We start from the raw sequence: 22,291 nt of genomic DNA on the forward strand, positions 1-22,291 counted from the left end.
CAATACTATGTCTACACTGCTGATTAAATGGTCATATCTTTTAGGCAAGGATTATTTATGTACACATAGACATACATACACACACCCACACTCTTCCTCTGAAAGGGTGAATCAGCAGAAAAAATGTCAGATTTGGAGACAGAAGACTTTGTATTACTTATTTCTACCACTGTGGGTCCTGTGGGACCTTGGGCAAATTACAATTCTTTTAGGTCTCAGTTTTCTCATCTGAAAAATGAGGATATTAGACTACAAAACTTCTGTTTCCCAACTTAAGGTCCTTCCCTTCTACAGGACAGGAATGATCCATTCCCCTCTCCTCACCCTCATCAAAGCTAATCACAGTAGTGCTCAACCTATGAGTCTGTGGGTCTCATAGCACTAGGAACAGTACTTTGCATATGATTGCTGAGGATCATGTTTCTAGATTAATCAACACAAAATAAAAATGAAGTACTAATTTACCACCTTTGCTGCTTTCTGCCAAAAGCCAGTTAAGAACAGGAAACAAAACTTTACTTAGATAACACTCAAAATAACCTGTAAATATTAGCATTATTTGTGATGCCTTCACATTGGCATATCTCTATTATTAACAGATTGACTGCAATGTCTATGTCTAAATCTTAAGACAGAGCTGTAACTTTTTATTTTTTATTTCCTATATTCTACCTACTCAATGTCATTTGAATAATATTTGTTAATGACAATATTAAGAACCATGTTCTTTAGAGAAAACATAATTTAATCAAGTGAGGGCAGCTTTAGATCAAAACCACTTTTCCTAACATCATATACACTGGGGCTTTAATGCCTACTTTTTCCCTATACTTGAATTTTTTTCAACCAGAATAAAAATGCTTCAAAGGGATTCTTGAAATGAAATTGAGCAATGTCCTTTTAGGATAGGACCTAGATAGATATCACTAAATGTGACTCATTTCAACATATTGCTTCTGAAATAAGATAGTGCCTACAAAAAGATTAACTTCAACTGTTACTACTCAGAACCTATCATTACAAAATACTACTAAGGTTATTGCTTTCAAAGAGTCTTAAAAATAAGTATCATTTTTCTGTTAAAGAAAAAAAAGTGAGAAAAGGAATCGTATATTTGAACTGTCTAAAAAGTCATAAAGTACATGGGAGAAAAAGGCCTGGAGCAATTCCCTAGAATGGAAGAACATTGTGAGGTATCTCTTAGTACTTTTGAGTCTCAAAGGTCAATACGGATGGGCAAAAGGAACAATAAGGAAGGATGTGATATGGCTTCCTTAAGGAAGCCTACCATTTTAAAGCTACTCCAGAACATATGATTACATCTATTTCATCTTCCCTCCCTCTTCCTACTTCTTTAATTCAGTAATGAGGGGAGGGGTAGCTGGGTGGCACCGTGGATAGAACACAGGGCCTGGAGTCTGAAAAATTCATCTTTCTGAATTCAAATCTGTCTTCAGACACTTACTAGTTGTGTAACCCTCGGCAGTCACTTAACCCTGTTTGCCTCGGTTTCCTCTATAAAATGAGTTGGAAAAGAAAATGGCAAACCACTTCAATATCTTTGCCAAGAAAATCCCAAATGGCGTCATATAGAGTCAGACATGACTGAAAAACAACTAAAGAAGAATAAAAATGAGGGAAGAGAAAAGAATAAAAGGAAGATCAGTCAAGGTTCTACAGTGGGGAAAGAGAAGCCAATAGTCATTGTTAAGGTTCCTTCTTGAGACCTCCCCACCTTACTAAGAGAATTGATTCATACCCAATACTCACCACAAGTTCACTGAACATAACATCCAGTTCTTCTACTGGGGGCATGGGAAATGCAGGTTCCATCGTCTGAAGCGCAAAATTGCTGTCATTGCGTAGTCGATATGTGATCTCTGGGGGATCATTACTTTGAAAACAGCAAAAGACGAATGAAATCCGTCCACTTCTTTTCCTTGGGGTCATGGTGAAAATACTCTATACTTCTGTGGCTAAGTTCTGAAAGAAAAGATTGGAGAGTTGAGTATTTATATTCAAATGAGAAGATCAATCAAACTAATTTACAGACATGCAGTGCAAGCAAATATAAATGCATCCAGTTAGACAAAAAAATAAAATGGGACTTTATTAGTTATTTTAAGGGCAAATTCAAGTCTTAACCAATTTCCTCAACTCTACTTTGTTAAACATGGAGGCCAAATTAATCTTCCCATAGCAGTGCTTGGATAATATTATTCCCTGTTGAAGAACTTCCAGGGGCTTCCCATTGCCTAAATATTATAAAATTCAGAATCTGTAATCTTACTTTCAAGGTCTTCCAAGACCTACCCTCAACAAACCTTCCTGCCTAATCTACCATATCTATTGACAGATAGATGGCACAGTGGACAGAGTGCTAGGGACCTTCCCTCCCTCTTCCCACTTTTTTGATTCAGTGATGAGGGAAGGGGCAGCTAGGTGACACAATGGATAGAGCAATGGATAGACAGAACCTAAGTTCTGGAAGATTCATCTTCTAAGTTAAAAGCTGGCCTCAGATACTAGTTACACCGGGCAAACCTCTAAACCCTGTTTCCCTCTATCTCCTCATCTGTAAAATGAGTTGGAGAAGAAAATGGCAAACCACTCCAGTATCTTTGCCAAGAAAATTCCAAATGGGGACATAACTGAAAAACAACTGAACAATAACTATACCCATACAAATACCCAGTGTTTAATTGTACATGATTGTGACTTATTATTTTGAGGACTTTATTCACACTAATGCCTCTATTTGTAATGTTCTCACTCATTTCTACTTGTAAAAAGGCTAAATATCCTTCAAAATCCAGCTCAAATGTCATAAAGTCTCATAGATTTCCCTGATATTTCCTGCAGAGGCTTTCTCCCTCTTACAAATTTCTGTAGTTGTTTTTTTTTCTCTAATTATTTTTATAGCTTTATGTTCAGGTGGCTACTCATAAATTTAGCTATGGGGGAAAAAGACAAATGTATACAGAATGCACTGCTTAAGTTTAGTCTCCATTAATAACATTTTCTCCATTACTTTCTTAAATCTAGACCAATGGTATCAAACTCAACTAGAAAAAGGGACCAAAAAACCTTAAATAATGATTCCTATGGGCCATATTGACTACCAAAACCACTTAACACATTATATTCTATTCTATTTTTATTTATTTTGTTAAATATTTTCCAATTACATTTTAATTTGTTTTCAGCTGGGCTACTCCGCCTGCCTTTGACACCTTCAAGCTAGATAATCAATGAAATAATAAATCAAAGTTTGCTTTGTCCCTTTCCAAGGTGTAAATATTCACATAAAAAATCTAACAGCTTGTACAAGTATTCCAGCACACCTGTTTGTATTCTAGCTCTCAGTGCCTATGAATTTCTTTCCTACTAAAACTGTAAAACTCTTAATGAGTACCTATGACATTCTTCATCTTTGTGTTCCTCTGATTATCTAGCACAGATTCTTTTAGTATATGTTCAATAAATATTAAATGAGAATAAAAGGAACACAATCCAAAACTACATTATAATGGCATAAAAGACACTTCCGAACTGGTTAAGAAAAATAATTGTGTAAAACTGAAGTTTAAAAACCAGTCCATAGTATTTCTTCAGTAAAAGACCATTCAAACAAGACTTCAACAAAACAAGAGTATGTGTGTCTTGGCTTGGTTTACTAAATTTGTAATGAGATAATAAGGTTTTACTCAAGTAATGGATTCAAATCACATTAATAAAAACCAAAATGCTGGCTCTGACAAGGTATATTTTTTTAAAGTTAAATTATTCATCACAACTTCTTAATTGGATTCAAAGCAATTTTAACAAGGCCTTTTATAACATATTCATCAAATAAGGTCCAGCCTCCAAGCTGCAGCCCATTCTAAAAAGCATTAGGGACATAAACAAGGAGGTAGATGACTGGAAAACACACATTGTTCAGACAAGATATCGTTCCTCTAACTCACAGTTGTCAAACTCAAATAGAAAGAGATCCCTGGAGATCTGCTGGCCATGCATAGATTTAGAAAGCCATAAATTGACATACTGTAGTTTTTATTCATTTTGTTAAATGTCTCTTATTTAAATTTTAATCAGACTCTGGCCCACTCTGGGAATTTAGCAGGAGTTTATAACCTACAGGCAGCAAACAGAATAGGAAGGTTGCTGTTTTTTGTTTTCTAAGTACATTGAAAACCCAGCTAAACAAATCTGAACTTTTAAGAACCTGAGATTGGTGCACTGTTCCCACACAGACTTTGCTCTTGTATTCTGAAGAGATAATGAACCAAATGGGTAACATATTACTTCTACTTGATTAGATAATACTATGGTTTTATAAACAAAAGGCTATCATCTTCTGAGGTAAGTTTCACTAGACCTATGTATTCTCTGAACCAAGCCAGCTAGGATCATGGTTTATATATTCCCTCTCCCAAATAATTAGGGATATGGATGGGTCTCCTCCTCATCCACAGTCTCAAAAGTGATGAATTGTTGATGAAGTCATGGGGCCTGCATTGGAACATCTTGATTCCTTTTTACTCAGATCAGGTCAATTCCAACATGGCAACTGGGCCTCCAACCAATGGAGTTCTGCTCATCTCAGCTTCTGGCATTTGTTCAGAAGCAAAAAGGAAGTCTCTGGGGTATCTAAAATGCAGTTCATCTGAAATATTGCAGATAACTGCTATGTACTGCACAAGGAAATAATTAAGTAGTTACTTTGGATTCTAGAACAGGTGCATTTTGCTTAGCAAAGAATCAGACATTCTATCAATACTATTCTTCCAGTTAGTGAGAATAGCTTACAGTGCTCTTATTTTGGGAAGGGAGTGGGGAGAGGAGGAATTCATTAAAATGGCACTTACTCAAAAAGAGGGCCCCATAGAGATTTTGCAGGTGCCTTATAACAAAAAGGATGCTACCTAGAGGACACAGGAAAAATAGCCCATGCATTTTCTATTATTCACTATATCACAACACAAATAATCCTATTTTTAATTCTTGCTTTTCCTCACCAGAGGTGAAACGATTACCCTTCAAGAAGCATGTAGTGATCTTTTCAAGGTACTGATAACAAAATGGGCTTTCATTCTAACAAACCCAGTCCTTCCAAATCTCCACACCAAGCAATATAATCCATCCTTAAGACGACCAGCTAGGGATATAATCTAAAGCTATGTACCTAAAGTAGACCATCTCCATCCAGACTTAATTTACCCACCAAGGGAATAAGACCATACATTGGCTGTATGAGTACCATGTTCTAACATGAATTGGCAGTTTCAACCCCATTCCTTCCAGGCTGCCAAGAAGAGTGCTGTTGATCATCCTCAAGCCTCTGACTTGCAAAGTCTTGTCAAACTTCCGCTCTCTGGTCAATGAAAATTGATATATGTGCCATCTTCTGATAGAAGGGCTTTGGTACAACATTGCTTAGCCTTGATTAACAGAACTGATTTCCTAATGGAAGTCTGAGCAATATAAGTGTTTCCATTGTAAGATCACTGTGCTGATGACTACTACAAATTGGTTTCAATAGTTTTAATTAGGGCAACATAAAACATTCTCTAAATAAGTGTTACACGTATCATCCATTCCAGTTGAGAAGAGCTGAATGTGCCAAATATCAGTAGGAAACTACATGTGATGGGCTTGCCTGTATTTGCAAGCTATGTTAAGAACTAGATTTGTGTGTCTACTTGCATTTCAATCATGATAATCTTTCATGTTTAATTCTACAAAAATGCTCCAATAAAACGCTGACATCTTAACAATGAAATTAGGCCATTTTTTTTTTTCTGTTTCCCAAATGCCAGAAGGAATTTGTCTGAGCTCTAGGCTTCCTGAAGCAATGTAGAATTTTCAAAGTGGTAGTGGATCATGACAGTTTTTCAAAAATTTACAAAATGATGGGAAGCTAGATGACTCACTAGAGAGCCAGTCCTAGAGAGGAGGAGTCCTGGGTTCAATATGACCTCAGATACTTTCTACCTGTGTAATCCTGGACAAGTCACTTAATCCCCCATTGCCTAGCCCTTACTGTTCTTCTGCCTTGGAAACAATACAGAGTATTGATTCTCAGACAGATGATAAGGGTTTAAAAAGAAACAATTTACAAAATGCTTTTACATACATGGTCCTATTTGAACCTCACAACCACCCACGTGAGGTAATGGAAAAGACAAGATGAAGTCTTTTATAAAAAGCAGACCAAAAGAAAAAGAAAGGAATGAGATTTCAAACAAATCTGAATTGATGCTGATATTCATATCTTAAAGTTTTCTCTAAAAGATAAATACTCCTTGCTATCCACCTCCAGAGAAAGAATTGTTGGAGTAGAAATGCAAATGAAAGCAGATGATTTTTTCACTTGTTTATTTGGGTATATATTTGGGGGCTTGGGTTTTATGAGATTATTCACTTACAAAAATTAATATGGAAATGTTTTGCGTGATAATACATGTATAACCAAGACTGAATTGCTTGCCAGCCCTGAAATGAGCAAGACAATTTGGTTCATATAACTTCAGAAAACTTATATGGAAATTTATTACATGTAATTGGTAAAAACATAAGTTAAATTAAAAAAAAATAAAAGTTCAATATTCTTAAGATGTTTGTCTTTCAGAGGAAAAAACCCACTAGAAGACTCATAACAAATGTCGTCCTCTTCCTTTGCTAGAGACAAACTAAAAGGGAAAATCAGCTATACTAATGAGGGAAAAAAACAGGTAGTAAACTTGCGAGGGCAGCTAAGTGGCACAATGGATAGTTAATCTGCAGCTTGGAGTAAGGAGGACTCATCTTCAGGAGTTCAAATCTGGACTCAGATACTTACTAGCTGGGTGACCCCAGGCAAGTCACTTGCCCATGTTAGCCTCAGTTTCCTCAGCTGTAAAATGAGCTAGAGAAAGAAACGGGAACTACTCCAATATTTTTATCAATAAAACCTTAAATGGGGTTTGAACAACTAAAGTGGACTTGAAAGTGATGGGACAATAGCAAGCCAGACACTTTTCCCAGACACCATTAATTCTTGAAAATCTCTCAAAAAAAAATTATGTGTCACATGTAAAATGAGTACAGTTGAATTCACAGGACAAGGAGAATCTAGTAAATTAAAATATCTACTCATTAATCCTGCAAAAAAAATGCTAGTCCTCGAAGCATTCTCTCCCTTCCACACTAGCCCTCCAGGCTCCTGGCAATGAGACACAACAATGAGACACAATCAAGTGGTAGGATTATGTCTGCAGCCTATACTGGGATCCCCACTTGCTGCAGAAACTTTGATGAAACATCTCAGCTGCCCTGGACTCCTCATTCCCACATCTCAATGAATGGTAAATATTGAGTCTGTTCAGCAACATAAGGAGAATGGGATGGGGAAAATTAAATCTGCTATCTTCTACCTAAGAACACCCCTAATTTTGGGACCTCTCCCCACACAAGGCTGCAGAGAATTTACTTGAAATACTCTTCTACCCTCAAGTCCTGAAAAAAAAAAAAAGAAAAAAAAAGTAGTGGATGCTCATTCAACCCAGCCAAGAAGGAAAGGAGAAGAAAAAGGGAGGAACTGGGATCAGAGAGTCAAGTATGAATGGCTACACTGGCCTGTAGAGAAATAAAATCCAGGGTTCCCAGGCCTGTCCCCTAACTAACCACTCAGGGTAGGGAACTAGGCCAGCAAACCCTAAATATTTGAGCAAGGAAGGAATCAGAAATAGCTTTTGAAGTCCAGCATAGAGGTGTATCTACTGGCAAAGTAGAAGGAGTCAGAGTAGCACCAAAATATTTATAGCAAACCTTTTTATAGTAGCAAATGACTGGAAACAAAATAGATGCTTTAACTATGGCATTACCTTCCATTACATTCTATTTTCCAAGGTTTTTTTCTCCCATAAATTTTATTATGCTGTATGAAATTATGAACTTAAAAGAATACAGAGAAAAACGATATGAATGAAATTAAAGAATACATATGAAGATATATGAATTGAATCAAAGTGAAGTGAGCAAAACTAATAAAAATATATCCAGACAAGTGTAATACTGACAAATTATAATGATCAAGCTTGTCACCCAAAAAGGAGATATGAAAAGAGACTTTGCCATGATTCTATGAAGAGGTAAGTACTATATATGGATTACAATCATTGCACATGTCAGACTTCTGATACATTGGTTAGTTTTGCTGAACTTTATAGCCCCCTTGTTTTCCTTTCAGTTATCCAGGATGACTTTCTGGAAGGAGATAAAAAGTGGGAAATGTAAGTGATATGAAAACAAAAGCTAAGAATAAAATTTTAAATATCAAAAATGTGTTTAAAGTTGTGCAAAGAAGACAATAGAATCTTAAAAAGTGAGTTTTGCACATTCTAAAGTATAATTGATGTGCATTTTGTATTGTGATGATAGTATAATGTTAACCAAAATTATCTTATCAAGAAGAATTTGGGGGAAATGCTTTTCTTCTTTCCTAGCTCTTTCTATTCTCTTACACATTCCACACGTCTGGGTTTATTTCCCAAGAACACTAGATGCCAAACAAGATTTGGAAACAAAATAATAGAACACAGTCTAAGTAAGCCAGGGATAGTATATCAAGTACCCCCTAGGAACACAAAGGGAATTTTGTTTTCCTCTGAAATATCTACATCCTCTCAGTTAGGAAACTGTGAAAAGGCCATCAAAGCCAATGGGGCCGGCCCTTCCCACAACATTTGGTCTCAAAAGTATATTAAGGCATTTTTTGGAGTAGATTCTGGAAACTCCACTTAGCCAGAAGACAATTATCCCAACCCAAAGATTTCTACAACACAACTGAAAGTGTTATTGTCCTTTCATCTTAAGAAGAAGAAAAAAAAGAAAGTCTCATGGAAGAAGTTTCCAGATTATTGCTTCAAGTCCAATTTCAACTTTGTTTTTAGCCATACATTGCCCATAAACAGGACTACTGATGATCAAAACCTTTCTACTTCCTTTGGTATTTAGTCCTAGGTAAGTAAGGGGCTCATCGAATGTTTTTGCATGTTCTCAAATCCAAATGAGCCTTGGCCAAAGAAAATATTTATTGATGGTATCCTTTGAAGGCTAACATATTCTGTTAGTATGCACGCAATGAGAAAAAATATCTTGAGATATTACTGTAGAACTGCAAACTATCAACGTTCCATCATTCCAAGTTTCCATCTCAAAGGCTGCCAACAATTCTTCTGTTTAGCAATCTAGGACTTTGACCAAGAGCTTAAGCTATAAATCCCCCAAATCCACCATAATAAGGTTCATATATTAGGAAACGTATGTTGATCACAAAGAGAAATTAGAATTGGCAAGTCAAGTCATGCACTGAATTATCTAAAAAGAAGTCCTCCCAAAAGAGCCAACAGTGACCACTTGGTAATCTGATTCAATGGGGGCGAAAAATAAGTCCTTTCAAAAGTTTTATAGTATGCTACCCTCCCCTACAGCTGGACCCAGAATGAAAATGTGTTCATTCAAAAATCTTTAAAGCAGTTACACATTCGGGTACATGTTGGTAATAATAGAATACAATTGTGCTATAGATAAGAAATGATAAGCAAGACAGTTTCAGAAAAAGCTGGAAAGATTGGTGGGAACTGATGCAGAGTGAAATTAGCAGAACTGGGAGAACAGTGTACACAATAATAACAATATTGGACAATGGTTTTATGTGAAAACTTGGATGCTCTCAGCAGTGTAATGATTTGGGACAATCCTGAAAGACTTATGATGGGGAATGTTATCCACCTCCAGAGAAAGAACTGTTGGAGTCATCTTTTACATCAACGTATCTTTGGTTTTATTTGGCGGTTTTGGCTTTGTATGTGTGTACTCTTATAACAATGATCAATATGGAAGTGTATTTTGCATGACTATTTTTTAAAATGAAAAAAATTAAACAGTTACACATTCAATAAGTGCTTACTATGTGCAGAGTATTATGCTTGTCCCTGGGAGTGGTACAAAGAGTAAATAAATTTCTATCATGGAGCTCATTATTTAGTAACTCCTCACAACACTTAAAAATAACTAATCCAAAATCATAGCATCTTAGCATTTAGAACTGAATGCATCCTTAGAAAGTGTTTATTTATTACAAATTCATTTTCCATACAAGGAAGTTGAGGCCAATGATACCCAGACAAGTAAGGGTGGCCAGAATCCATACAAGTCCTTTGAATCTAAATCTAGTGTCCTTTCCCATTATAGTTTTGGAACAATGCTGTAACATGATCCCTAAAAACTCAAGATAAGTTACAAATCAAATACCTTTCAGTGTCTTAGAAGCATAGAAATTTTATTAATTCAAGAGAAGGAATCAAGGAAGAAGCCTACATTTCAGATTGGTCTTACCACAGCAAAAGGAAGTCCATAGAAAGAAAATATATCTCAAGTACAGGCAATGATGTGAGCAAAGCCACAGAAGAACAGGACTGAACACATTCAAAGAATGGCAAGTAGTCTACTTTACATGCAGATACCACATGTTTATTAGTGGTATGAGATTTAAAAAACAACAACAACAACAACAAAAAACCATGTGGTATCTTGAATACCAGGAAAACATCTTGTAATTACAAGTCCAAGTAGCTTTTACTAGAACCTATACGGGCAATGAAGCAGAGAGAGAGTAGAGAGAGGAGTCAAACACTAAAGTTTCACATATTGGTGACTGAATGGTTTGGTGCCACTAACAGAAATAAACAAGAAAGAAAGGAGAGCCCATTTAAGCCCAAAATCTACCTGGGAGGTTAGAAAGGGTTGGGAGGGGGAAAATGAAAAAGAGCCCTGAAACAAAAGTGTAAATCCACCTTTCCTTTCAGGTTGAAGCTTTCATCTGACCTCAGGGACATCAAATACAGATTTCAATCAAATATTAACATTAACATCAAGCAGGTAGGTAGCACTGTGGATAGAACAATGGTCTTTGGAGTCAGAAAAACCTGAATTCAAATCTAGCCTCAGACATTTACTAGAGATTTACTAGCTGTGGGACTCTCGGAAAGTCACTTAGCCTCTATCTGCCTAGGTTTCCTCATCTATAAAAAGGGGGTAGTAATAGCAACTACACCTCCCATGGTGGTTGTGGAAATAAAATGAGGTATTTATGAAGTAGTCTATAAAATTTAAAGTGCTAGCTATTATTAATATTATCACTATTAATGAACTATATTCATAACCGCATGAGCAAGAAGAGATCTAGTTACAATTTTAGCTTTCTTTTAAATAATCCAGTTCATGTTTGTTTGTTTTTCCAAAAAACAAACCCTTTATAATAAAAACTTATTCATAAGGCACTTGAAAACTCACAATATTCCTTCCTTATAAATACCTATATGAAATTCTTTTAAATAATCCAGTTCATGTTTGTTTGTTTTTCCAAAAAAAATACCCTTTATAATAAAAACTTATTCATAAGGCACTTGAAAACTCACAATATTCCTTCCTTATAAATACCTATATGAAATAGAGAATGAACTAGAAACTCAGAAAGGAAAGTAAGACGCTTTCATGTTCACAGGAAAAGAATGCTTATGAACGAATTATAAAGCATTTATTAAGCATTTTACAACATGTTCCATACTGCTAACCAATGCAGATACAAAGGCAAGTAATTAAGTCCCTGCTCTTAAGGAACTCACATTCCAATGTGGGAAGACATAAAGAGAAGCAACAAGGCGGGAAACACATATAGTAGTAGGATTTGGAACTATCTAAGAAGTGGCATACAGAGCTGGCTCCAGGAAACATTAGGCGAAAGATCATCAATCAGAGCCCAGGATTCTAGGAGCAGTTTCCTGAATCCAATGGGAGGAGTGTGGCAGCTAGGTGGCATAGATTGAGATCCAGGCCCAAAGATCAAAGATCCTGAATTCAAATTTGGCCTCAAATACTTCCTAGCTGTGTCACCCTGGGCAAGTCACTTGACCACCATTGCCTAGTCCTTACTATTCTTCTGTCTTAGAATCAATACAGTTCATTGGTTCTAAGATAGAAGGGTAAGGGTTTAAAATAAAAAAAGAATCCAATGGGAAGAAGATAAAGAAGATATATGGAGAATAATTAAATAGTTCAAGGAATAAAGTTTGCAAATACCTAGTAAGTTATGTGGAGATCTAGGATCCAGTGGGAAGGGAATAAAGAGGAAACAAAAATGGCCAGAGGGCAAACAGCATGGGATTAAGTGATCTGTCCTCTTACAGACCATCCTGTTCCCCCAGTTTTCCAAGGATACAAGGCACCTATCACGATGTTCCCTGGGTTCTTTTGAAACCTTCCCTCTCCTTGAAATAGCTAAAGAACTGATGCCTATGCTTATAAAATGGTGTTACTTCCAGAACAGATTTCTTCTGAGAGCACTTGGTCAGATCCAATTGCTCTTTCCAACTTTATCCTCTTAAGTACCATTATGTTTAACTAAGTGCAGATACAGCCCTGTCTGACCAGGTTTCCTCATCACTGCACACATTATTTTTGAGAGAATCGAGTGACACGCCACTCCTTGGTGTCTTCCCTGCTTAAGAGAACAAATGATTAACTGTATTCCACAGGAGATTTGGAGAGTCTGAAAAAGACAACTGAAACAGTCACAGCCTATAAGTCTTGACACCATTTATGTTTGGAATAACTGACCTACTTCTAGAGGATGAGCACCAGGGCATATTCTTAAACTCACAGAACATTAAAACTTAAAGGCAGTGGTGAGATAAGCCCTCTCATTTTACAGATGAGCAAACTGGTACCCAGAGGGGTTAAGTGATTCTCCTCAAGATCACATAGCAGAGCCAGCACTAGCCACTAAGGTCACTAATTCTCCAAATATAGTATTCTTCCTACTTTGCCACTCTGGCCTGCCTAGTTATTGGGGTAGAAAAGGATGATTTGCTATTGGCATTCAAGAAAAAGTTCCTGGGGGAAGCTAGGTGGCTCAGTGGATTGAGAGCAAATCCTAGAGACAAGAGGTCCTGGGTTCAAATCTGGTCTCAGATACTTCTTAGCTATATGACCCTGGGCAAGTCGTGTAACCCCCATTGCCTAGCCCTTATCATTCTTCTGCTTTAGAATCAGTACACAGTCTTGATTCTATGACGGAAAGTAAGAGAAAAAAAAAAAAAAAAAAGGGGGGGGAAAAAAGTTCCTGTCAAGGGGCAGAAATAAAGAAAATGTAGTTTTGTTCTGCAAGAGTTAGAGTCAAGTAGGTCCAAGTTCAAATCTAGCCTCAGAAACTTCTTGGCTATGTGAGCTTGGGTGTGTTATTTAATGTCTGTTTGCCTCAGTTTCCTCTTTCACAAAATGAGGATAATAATATAAATATCTACCTCCTAGGGTGGGTGTGAAGATTAGCTGAGTTAATATTTTTAAATTACCTTGCAAATCTTGAAGCACTATAGAAATGCTAGTTAATAAAAGAAATGTTATTATTATCATTATTATTATTATATGATCAGGGCTTTCATACTTGAACCATAACAACTGTAAGTTCTTGTTATCAACAAATTTCTATGTACAGATAATAAATAGTATACCTACCACACAAATATAAAAATATGTAATTTTTCTGGAATAGAGAGTCATTAAAATCCTAATTGGCACATGGACCTTGTATAGACATTACAATTTAAGTAATAAGAATTCCTCATTTTGACATGCAAAGACCTTCACAATATAACCTTAAGCTATCTTTCCAACCTTATTGCACACAACTGCCCAGCCAAAGTGGTCTTCTTGCTCTTGTTCCTCAAACCCAATACTCTATTTCCCCTCTCCATGATGTTGTATTAGATTTCCTTCATGCTTGAAATACATTTCCTCCTCACTTTTGCCTCCTGGAATCTACTGTTTCAGCATTCATGTTGAGGACTCCCTTCTCCATGCAGTCTTATCTGATTCACCTTCTTCCCCCACTCCAAGTTCCTAGTATTCTCTTCCTAAATTATGTTGTATTTGTATTGTATATATTTTGTTATTCTTAGGTGTACATCCTCTAATTCATTAGAATGTAAGCTCCTTGAGGGCAAGGACTGTTTCATTTTTGTCTTTTTATTCTCAGAATCTGGCATATAGTTGTTGCTGTTCAGTCATTTCAGTAGTGTCTGACTATTCATGACCCCATTTATTTTCTTAGTAAAGATAATGGAATGGCTTGCCATTTCCTTCTCCAGCTCATTTTACAGATGAAAAAACTGAGGCAAACAGCATTGTGACTTGCCCAGCATCACACAACTAGCATCTGGGAGACAGGAGACATCTGGTAAATAGGAAGTACTTAATAAAGTTTTATTGGCTGATCAGGTTTCACAATTGCTACCTTCCCTCCTAGGTTATCTTAAATTGAACACAGAGCAGAGATAATCTCTCTCTAAAAAAATATGAAATAAGATCACCAAAGAGTCTTATTAGTAAATAGGTTTGATTTTTGACTTATACGAAAGATTCATTGTGTAAACTTGAGATTACAATGGCACTCTGCATTCGTTCCAAGAAAAATGACAATTCTCTGCAAACAGAAAAGAAATGGAGACTAGTCCAGATGGCCTTATAGTCTCATGTTTACTCAAAACAAATAAAAGATTCACTAATTGCCTTCTTTCTTTCATGTTTTACACTACTTTTATGCCAAGCCTATTTTAATATAATTGCAAAAGAAAAAAAGGAATCACTATGTAGAACAAAGATGCTTGGTTAAAATTAAATTCAATCTCTGGTAACTATTAACAGACTTCTATCCTTTTTCTCATAGCAGATGTCAGCACTTTTCAATGAGAGAAAATTGATTGATGGGCAAAATCTTATATAACAAGACAAGTCACTTAACCTTTCTGGGTCTCAGGCTCTTCATCTGTAAAATGATGAGGTTCCAATGACCACAAGGTCTCTTCTAGCTCTATAATCTAACACTCTAGAAAACTCTTCAACTGGCTATCATGAGGTTGTGGTAAGGAGCAAGGGAAAGGAGAACAGGTTCAAATTTAAGGGTTGGTGTTGGTGGAAACATTTCAACCAGATTCCTTTGCAGTGACATTTGTATGTATATCAGCAGAGCAAATTCCTGGAAGGAAGGCTGGTCTAGACTCCATAGCCCAGTTGTCATCATTAAATCAAGCACTTTGTAAGGTTATTCAGCTTATCTACAATGGATAGGAAATTCTTGGTGGATTATGGGGGAGGAGGAGAAACATTACTTTAAAAAAAGAAAAAAGAATATTTAGTTTCTCTGCATTTTGAAACACCCAAGAGATTCGATATTCTAAGCTTACCACTTCCACAAAAAATTCTCATTGTGTATCTTACTTAGCAAGATTACTTGTTGCCAGGAAGACAGCATTTGGGATGAAATGATTTTCACCCCCTTCCTCTCACATTTTTCTCAGTCACTAACTTCATTTACTTTTTTCATTCTTTGGGCCTGAAGGCATCTTGTCTGTCTAGGCAATTTGTTAAACTATCACCAAAAATAGAAAAAAGAAGGACGAAACACTAACGTGGCATGGTACAATGACAGACCCCCTGACTCCAATATTTTTCACTTCAGATATAAAACATGCTGGACATTCTCACGCATACACTGACACTGCTTGTAGTTGTAAGTGCTACACATGTTTATAGAAATCGAAGGGCATGGTAATTTTGGGGTTTAAAATTATAGCTGTGACAAGTTGTTTACCAGATTCAAAAACCCTGGTGCATTCCTCAAAAAGGGATAGACTATGTTAGTTGCTCTGTTTCCTTTCCTCCAACAGGCCACTGGAGAAAGAATTCCACCCTTTGGTGAAAGGGGCATCTTGCTTAACACATTTTGATCACTGAAAGGTGATTCTCAAAACACATTAGAGAGCAACTAACAGTACAAGAACATAAAATTTCATTGGGCTTTGTTAAATCCTTCCCTATCATCTCCCTTCCATCAATTCCATTAAATGGAAGGAAGCTTATGAAAAGATAGATCATAATGGAATCTAACAATAAATGAAGGTTGTTCATTACATGGCCATTTGTGAATTCTCTTCTTTCTTGCCTAAAACAAAGATCACTGAATCAAGTTTTTTTAGAGCATTTGAATCCTTTAAACTCTTTATGGAATGTGTAAATCTCCTGATTTGTGGTATATATTTGATAAATTTTTAATGCCACCCTGTGAACTTAATTCCAAATGAATTTTTAAAAACCTTTAATGAGTGAATCTGCAATGACACATGTAAAACCGAGTGGAATTGCTTGTTGGCTATGGGAGGGGGTTGGGAAGAGGGGAGAAAAAGATCATAAATCATGTAACCATGGAAAAATACTCTAAATTAATTGATTAGTTGATTAATTAATTAATTAGATTTAATTTAAAAAAAATTTTTAATGAATGAATCTGGTGATGTTTTCTCTAATTGTCCTTCATATAGTTCCCATTTGTATTAGGCAGCACATTACCCCTGTCAACATTAACTTCACTTTTTAATCACTCTTATGAGGCAGACAATCAGAGGATTCTCCTCATTTTATAGAGTTGAGTTCAAGAATGCACTGAGGTAGAATTGAAATCTAGAAAGGTATTCTGAACCAAAGATGAGACTTCTTTTCAATAAAAGTTTCTTGCCATAGAACATAGCTGAAGTAAAAAGCTTTCCCACATGTGGTAGGATCAATATTTATCAGGATCTTCATCATACAGGCTAGACTAAAATTTTCCCTCAAAGTCAAGGAGGCTGTCCCTGAGATTGGATTGGTCCAGGGCACTAAGGCTCTAGTGCCTCTGGCAGCTATTTACAAAAGGGCATAAAATAAGCCAGCCAATGATAAGTCAGTGATGAAGGTCCCACATTTGTTCAAATTACCACACACTGCTGATTTGGTACATTTCTATAAGGAGAAGAAAGAAGTAAAATCTATTATCTCCTCACTGAGTATCATTTCTATACTGTGGCTAATTCCACACAAAGGTCTTTAAGATAAGACTGGTTCTTCCTCTCCATCTAAAATAGGTTTATTGGAGTTCTCATCCCAGTTCTCTTGTAGCAAGTCATTTAACTTTTCTGGGCCTCTGCTTTCTTATTAGTAAAACCAAGCTCTGGGACTCTCATGTCCAGTCCTAACAATCTTTCTTTCAGTACTCCCTGGAGCTCTCTCAAGAGTGTGACTAACACTTTAAAGCCCTATTTATATTATATATTTTATAATTATATCATCTTGTTCTATCTCAGCATTTACATGCCATATAAATATTTTCCCTATGTTTTTCTGTCAACTTAAACTTACCATTGATTAGACAAATTAACAAATGTCACACCCTTACTAAGTAGACAAAAAAAAATTAATGCTGGCCTTCATAGATTAGTAAATATAGGGCAATCTGAGGAAATTGACAACATTAACACAACGGGGGAGTGGGGCAATAAATGAGGGAAAGCTTCAAAGAGGTAACACCAGAGGCTCAATTAGACTTGAGCTTGGAAGGAATCTAAGAATGATTATACCAAGATTTAAAAAGAGTGAAATCTAGGCATGAGAGAACAACATATATGAAAGCAGAATGTACAAAGAATTATGCATACATAGAGTGCATTCATAATTCAATGGACTAATTTGGCTAGAATTAAAAGTACTACATGGGAAACATAGCTATATTCTCTCTTTCCAGACTGATTAGGGAAGGCTTTAAATGCAACAATGAGTTTATATTTTATCCTACAAGTGAGAGGGGCACACTAAGGATTTTTTGAGCAGGGGACTGGCTCAATCAGACACCTGAAAAGATTTCTGGCAGCCCTTTGAAAGGTATATTGGAAGAAGGAAGAGTCTGGAAACAGGAAGACCAATTAGGAGATTATTGCAATAGCCCTGGGGAAATGTAATGTTCCTGAACTAGGTAGTAACTAAGGGAGTAGAGAAAAGAGTATGGATGTAAGCAATGTTGGAAAGGTAGAATCAGCCAAATTTAGCAACTTTGTAGTAATGGGAGGGAGACTATTAAGTGGGATAGAAAAGAATCAGGGGTGACTCAGAGGTTGTTAAGATATGGAATTTGATATCCCTACAGAGATATCTTTTAGGTAGGCAGTTGATAACAAGTATATAAGACAGAGATTAGGGAAGGATATATAGATTTGAGAGTCACATGTATAATCACTAAAATTTTGGAAGCTGCTGAGATAAAAATGGCTCAGAATGGAGTCCTGAAGGATACACCCTGTTGGGGAGGTGGAGATGAATCATGAATGAACTTGCAAGAAGGAAAGGAGGAAAAACTCCTCTCCATTCCTAACCCGCAATGGGCTCTAAGAATTGTTCTACCTTGAAATAGTTGGGACTTTTTCTTTTAGAATAAGGGTTCTTAATCTGGTATCTATAAACTTGTGTGTTTTTTAAAAATATTTTAATAAATATATTTCAATATTTTTAAAAGGCAGGAGAAAAACCCAGAAAGCATCTTATAAACCAAGGGAAGGAAAAAAAGGCATGTAGGAATAGATCATTCATTTTAAAGAGTTGAAAAATTCAAGGAGGCCAAGAGTTGAGTAAAATCATTATAATTAAGATAGCATGGGAAACCTTCAGAAAAGCATTTTAGTAGATTAAATGGGTTAGAAACATGATAAAGGGTCAGGAAGTGAAGAAATAGTGCCAATCTTATGGAATTCAGGAGAAAGAGGAATTAGATAGTGATTTCAAGAGCTTTAGGATAAATTGTGGTGATTGATCCATTGTTGTGTGACTAAGATTCAATGAAGAAAGTGGTACATCACTGATGGCCCAAACTTGTAGTAAATCAAGCTGTCATACACAGTAGGATAACTTTCTCTAGGGATATTCAGAAATATATAAAAAGGAATGAAAATGGATGTCAGGGTAGCTCTGGGTTTTAGATCTGGTAAGGTATGAGTCATAATAGCATAGGGGTCAAAGATAAAAGATAGTGTAAGGTTACATTGGCTAGTTAGAAAGTGAAGAAATCAGACTGGAAAGAGTAGGAATACCATAAAAGATTTATGCTGAATTATCTGAGGGTAGGGGCATCTAGTGCCAGGCCTGGAGTCAAAAAGACAATCTTTTCTGAGTTCAAACTTGGCCTCTAACAATTATTAGCTATGTGACACTAGGCAAATCACTTAATCCTATTTGCCTCAGTTTCTTCATCTATAAAATGAACTAGAGAAGGAAAATAGCAAACAACTCAAGTGTCCTTACCAAGAAAATCCTAAATGGGGTCATGAAGAGTCATACAGGACTGAAACTAAACAACAAATTTGTAATAAAAATCTGTTAAATTAAATCTCTAACATCCCTTACAACTTTAAATCTAGGGTCACAGAATATACCAAAAACTATAGATAGGCGATTCTGGACACAAAGTTTAAAAAAAAAACTTATACTATGAGTGTATACTATTTTTGTAGGGTCACATTTAGAGCAGGGAGGGAATGGTCATGGTCAAAGCCATTTAATTTAATCTTCTCATTCTGCACATAATTTGATAACTAAGGTCCAGAGATATTATACAACTTGCCTAAGATCACATAGCTAAAGTATCAAAGTCTGGATTTGAACCCAAAGCATCTGTTTCAACATCCTATACTCTGACTACATCATAACTCTTTATAATTCTGAATGCAACAAGAAACAAATATAAAATGAGAGCTGAATTAAATGCTCTTAAAGGTCATTTCCAGTTCAGATTTATGAATGCATGGTCCATATTATATCCCTTACGATTTAGAAGTTTAAATGATCACATCAATATCTAGGAAAAAAGGTAATTTTTTTCAAAAATATCGGTTTGTCAATCATTTGACTCATTTGTTCTCAATCATGTTACACTATAACAGGAATTAAAGGGTTCTAGGATACCTATTCAGACACAAAAATACCCAAGTCTAGGAGGTTTCACTAATTTATAAATGAATTTATTTCAATACTTATATTTTTAGCAACCCATGATGCACACCCTTACAATCTTATATTTTTTTATTTTAAGTCCTTACCTTTTGTCTTGGTACTCATGCCAAGGCATAAGAGTGATAAGGGATAGGTAATGGGGGGTAAGTGACTTGCCCACAGTCACACAGCTAGGAATTGTCTGAGGCCAGATTTGAACCTAGGACCTCCCGTCTCTAGGCCTGGCTCTCAATTTACCAAGCTACCTAGCTGCCCCTGCAGCCTTATATCTTCAAAGAAGCCATTGTGCATTTGCTTCTGGGATTCAACTAGTAATTTAAAGACTTCCCTCTACTGTGAGGTTCCTTTTAAAAAGGAATAGTTTTTGCCATGGTCATTATCTGTTTTCAAAGTAATGATTAATATCTGCTAATCACAGAATCTTTTAAATTATTTCCCAAAACATTTCCCTTGAATATATGTGCCTGACTTTTTCCTTAATGAGCAAGATAACAAATTAGCCACTTTCTCCAAGCCACTTTAAACTTCCATCTGCCTCCCCAAAGGAATTATGTACCAAATATAGCATAAATCCACAAAAGATGACAGAATTTGACAATGAAAAATGCTCGGTGAATTTATAATAAACTCCCAATGCCTCTCCCTCCACTACCCTCTGGGTGCCAGTGGCAGGAGCACAAGCAAATTCCCAGGATTATGCCATTTTGGGTCCAAGGATAAGTGTGCCCCAGATGCTTTGGTGAATCTACAGGGACAACCTCCCCACTCCCTTACAAGTTTCCTCTTTTCATAAATAGCAGATTGTGACTGTGCCCAGTCACATAAAGGGGAAAAAAAAGTACAGAAGGGATCAGAGAATTAAATGTATTACTTCTTGTCTAATCCTGACCTAAGGATAGGGAATCTGCCAAGGTTTCAGGGACTACCAAAACATGCCCCAAATTCCCTCATCCCACAAGAAGTAGCTGAAGCTAATTCTGTCCTGTAAATATTAAGCAAAGCAGACCAAAGCTCAAGGGAAAGTCCCAGACCAGTGAGCCTTACATCCTCTCACCACTGCAAAAAGCTTCAAGTGTCTTAACCTTCTTTGATCTGCCTATCAGCAAAAATTCAGGGTCAATGGGGGCAGCTGGGTGGCTCAGTGGATTTGGGAGCCAGGGCCAGAGAAGGGAGGTCTTGGGTTCAAATCTGACCTCAGACACTTCCTAGCTGTGTGACCCTGGGCAAGTCACTTGATCCCTATTGCCTAGCCCTTACCACTCTTCTGCCTTAGAAACAATACACAGTATTGATTCTAAGATGGAAGGTAAGGGTTTAAAAAAAAAAAAAAGATTCAGGGTCAAGAAAACGAAGGATGGGGAGTTTTTTTTTGTTGTTTTTTGTTTTTTTTAAGTATGAAATCCCAGGGCTTGAGCACACACACTAGAACTAAGATCTATGACTTTTCTTTTCAAGGTAGGGGAAAGGAGAAAGCTTCCTACCTAATATTTAATTTCACTGAGCAAAGCCCAACCAGACAATGATAGGAAATCTAAGGAAGAAGAAATCTAAGACTATTACCAAGTAATACTTTTATAAGTTACTTAGATATCTAAGAAAAATATTTTGAAATTCCAATAATAATAATGCTTAGGGAGAGCATTGTGAAAGAAAGACCTTTGTTAGATTTTAATTACTAGATGTTTTATTGCCACAATCTTAATGTAATTATTTTAAAGGCTAACATCTCTAGTCATCAAAAGGAAAGCCAGAAGGAAGCTGATTTGATGCTCAGGACCCTACTCCAACCTACCATGTCATTTTCTATATCAGATTAGAGATGCAGAACCCCTCTTCCCCCTAAAAATTACATATACATGTGTGTACACAAACACACACACACACACACACACACACATACACACACCCCATATTGGAAAAGAGATATAGAATCAAAGGCAAGAGCTGAATCTAGGTTTTTGATTCTAGTGGAGTCCAATTTATTATACTCTTCATATATATGTATATATATATATGTATATATATATACACACATAGAAACACATACATGTGTGTCATATGCACATGCATGTGTCTCTGAATGTGTATACATATGTGTAAATGTACATGCATCTGTATATACATAATAGAATCACAAGTTTAGAGCTGAAAAAACCTCCATCTAATTCAGCTCTCATTTTGCAGATACAGTATTGACTCCAAGAGGGAAGGTAAGGGTTAAAAAAAAAATTCTAAGAAGGGTAAGGACTAGATCAAAAGAGTTAAATGACTTGCCCAGGGTCACAAAGCCAGGAAATGTTTTGAGGCCACATTTAAACCAGGACCTCTCTACTTCACACCTGGTGCTCTGCCCATTGTTCTACTTAGCTGCCCCTCATGG

General features: G+C 36.3%; 1 protein-coding gene across 3 annotated transcripts in view; it reads right to left on the minus strand.

Moving 5' to 3' along the window:
• DAAM1 (dishevelled associated activator of morphogenesis 1) overlaps positions 1 to 22,291 on the minus strand; it is a 223,319-nt gene that overhangs the window by 140,063 nt on the left and 60,965 nt on the right. For all 3 annotated transcript variants that reach the window (XM_044664879.1, XM_044664882.1, XM_044664881.1), the window contains exon 2: positions 1,771 to 1,983. In XM_044664879.1, coding sequence (XP_044520814.1) covers positions 1,771 to 1,950 — 180 coding nt within the window. In that variant the 5' untranslated portion in view covers positions 1,951 to 1,983. The remainder of the gene's footprint in view (positions 1 to 1,770; positions 1,984 to 22,291) is intronic.

This window comes from Gracilinanus agilis, chromosome 2, assembly GCF_016433145.1.
Source record: "Gracilinanus agilis isolate LMUSP501 chromosome 2, AgileGrace, whole genome shotgun sequence".
NCBI lineage: Eukaryota > Metazoa > Chordata > Mammalia > Didelphimorphia > Didelphidae > Gracilinanus > Gracilinanus agilis.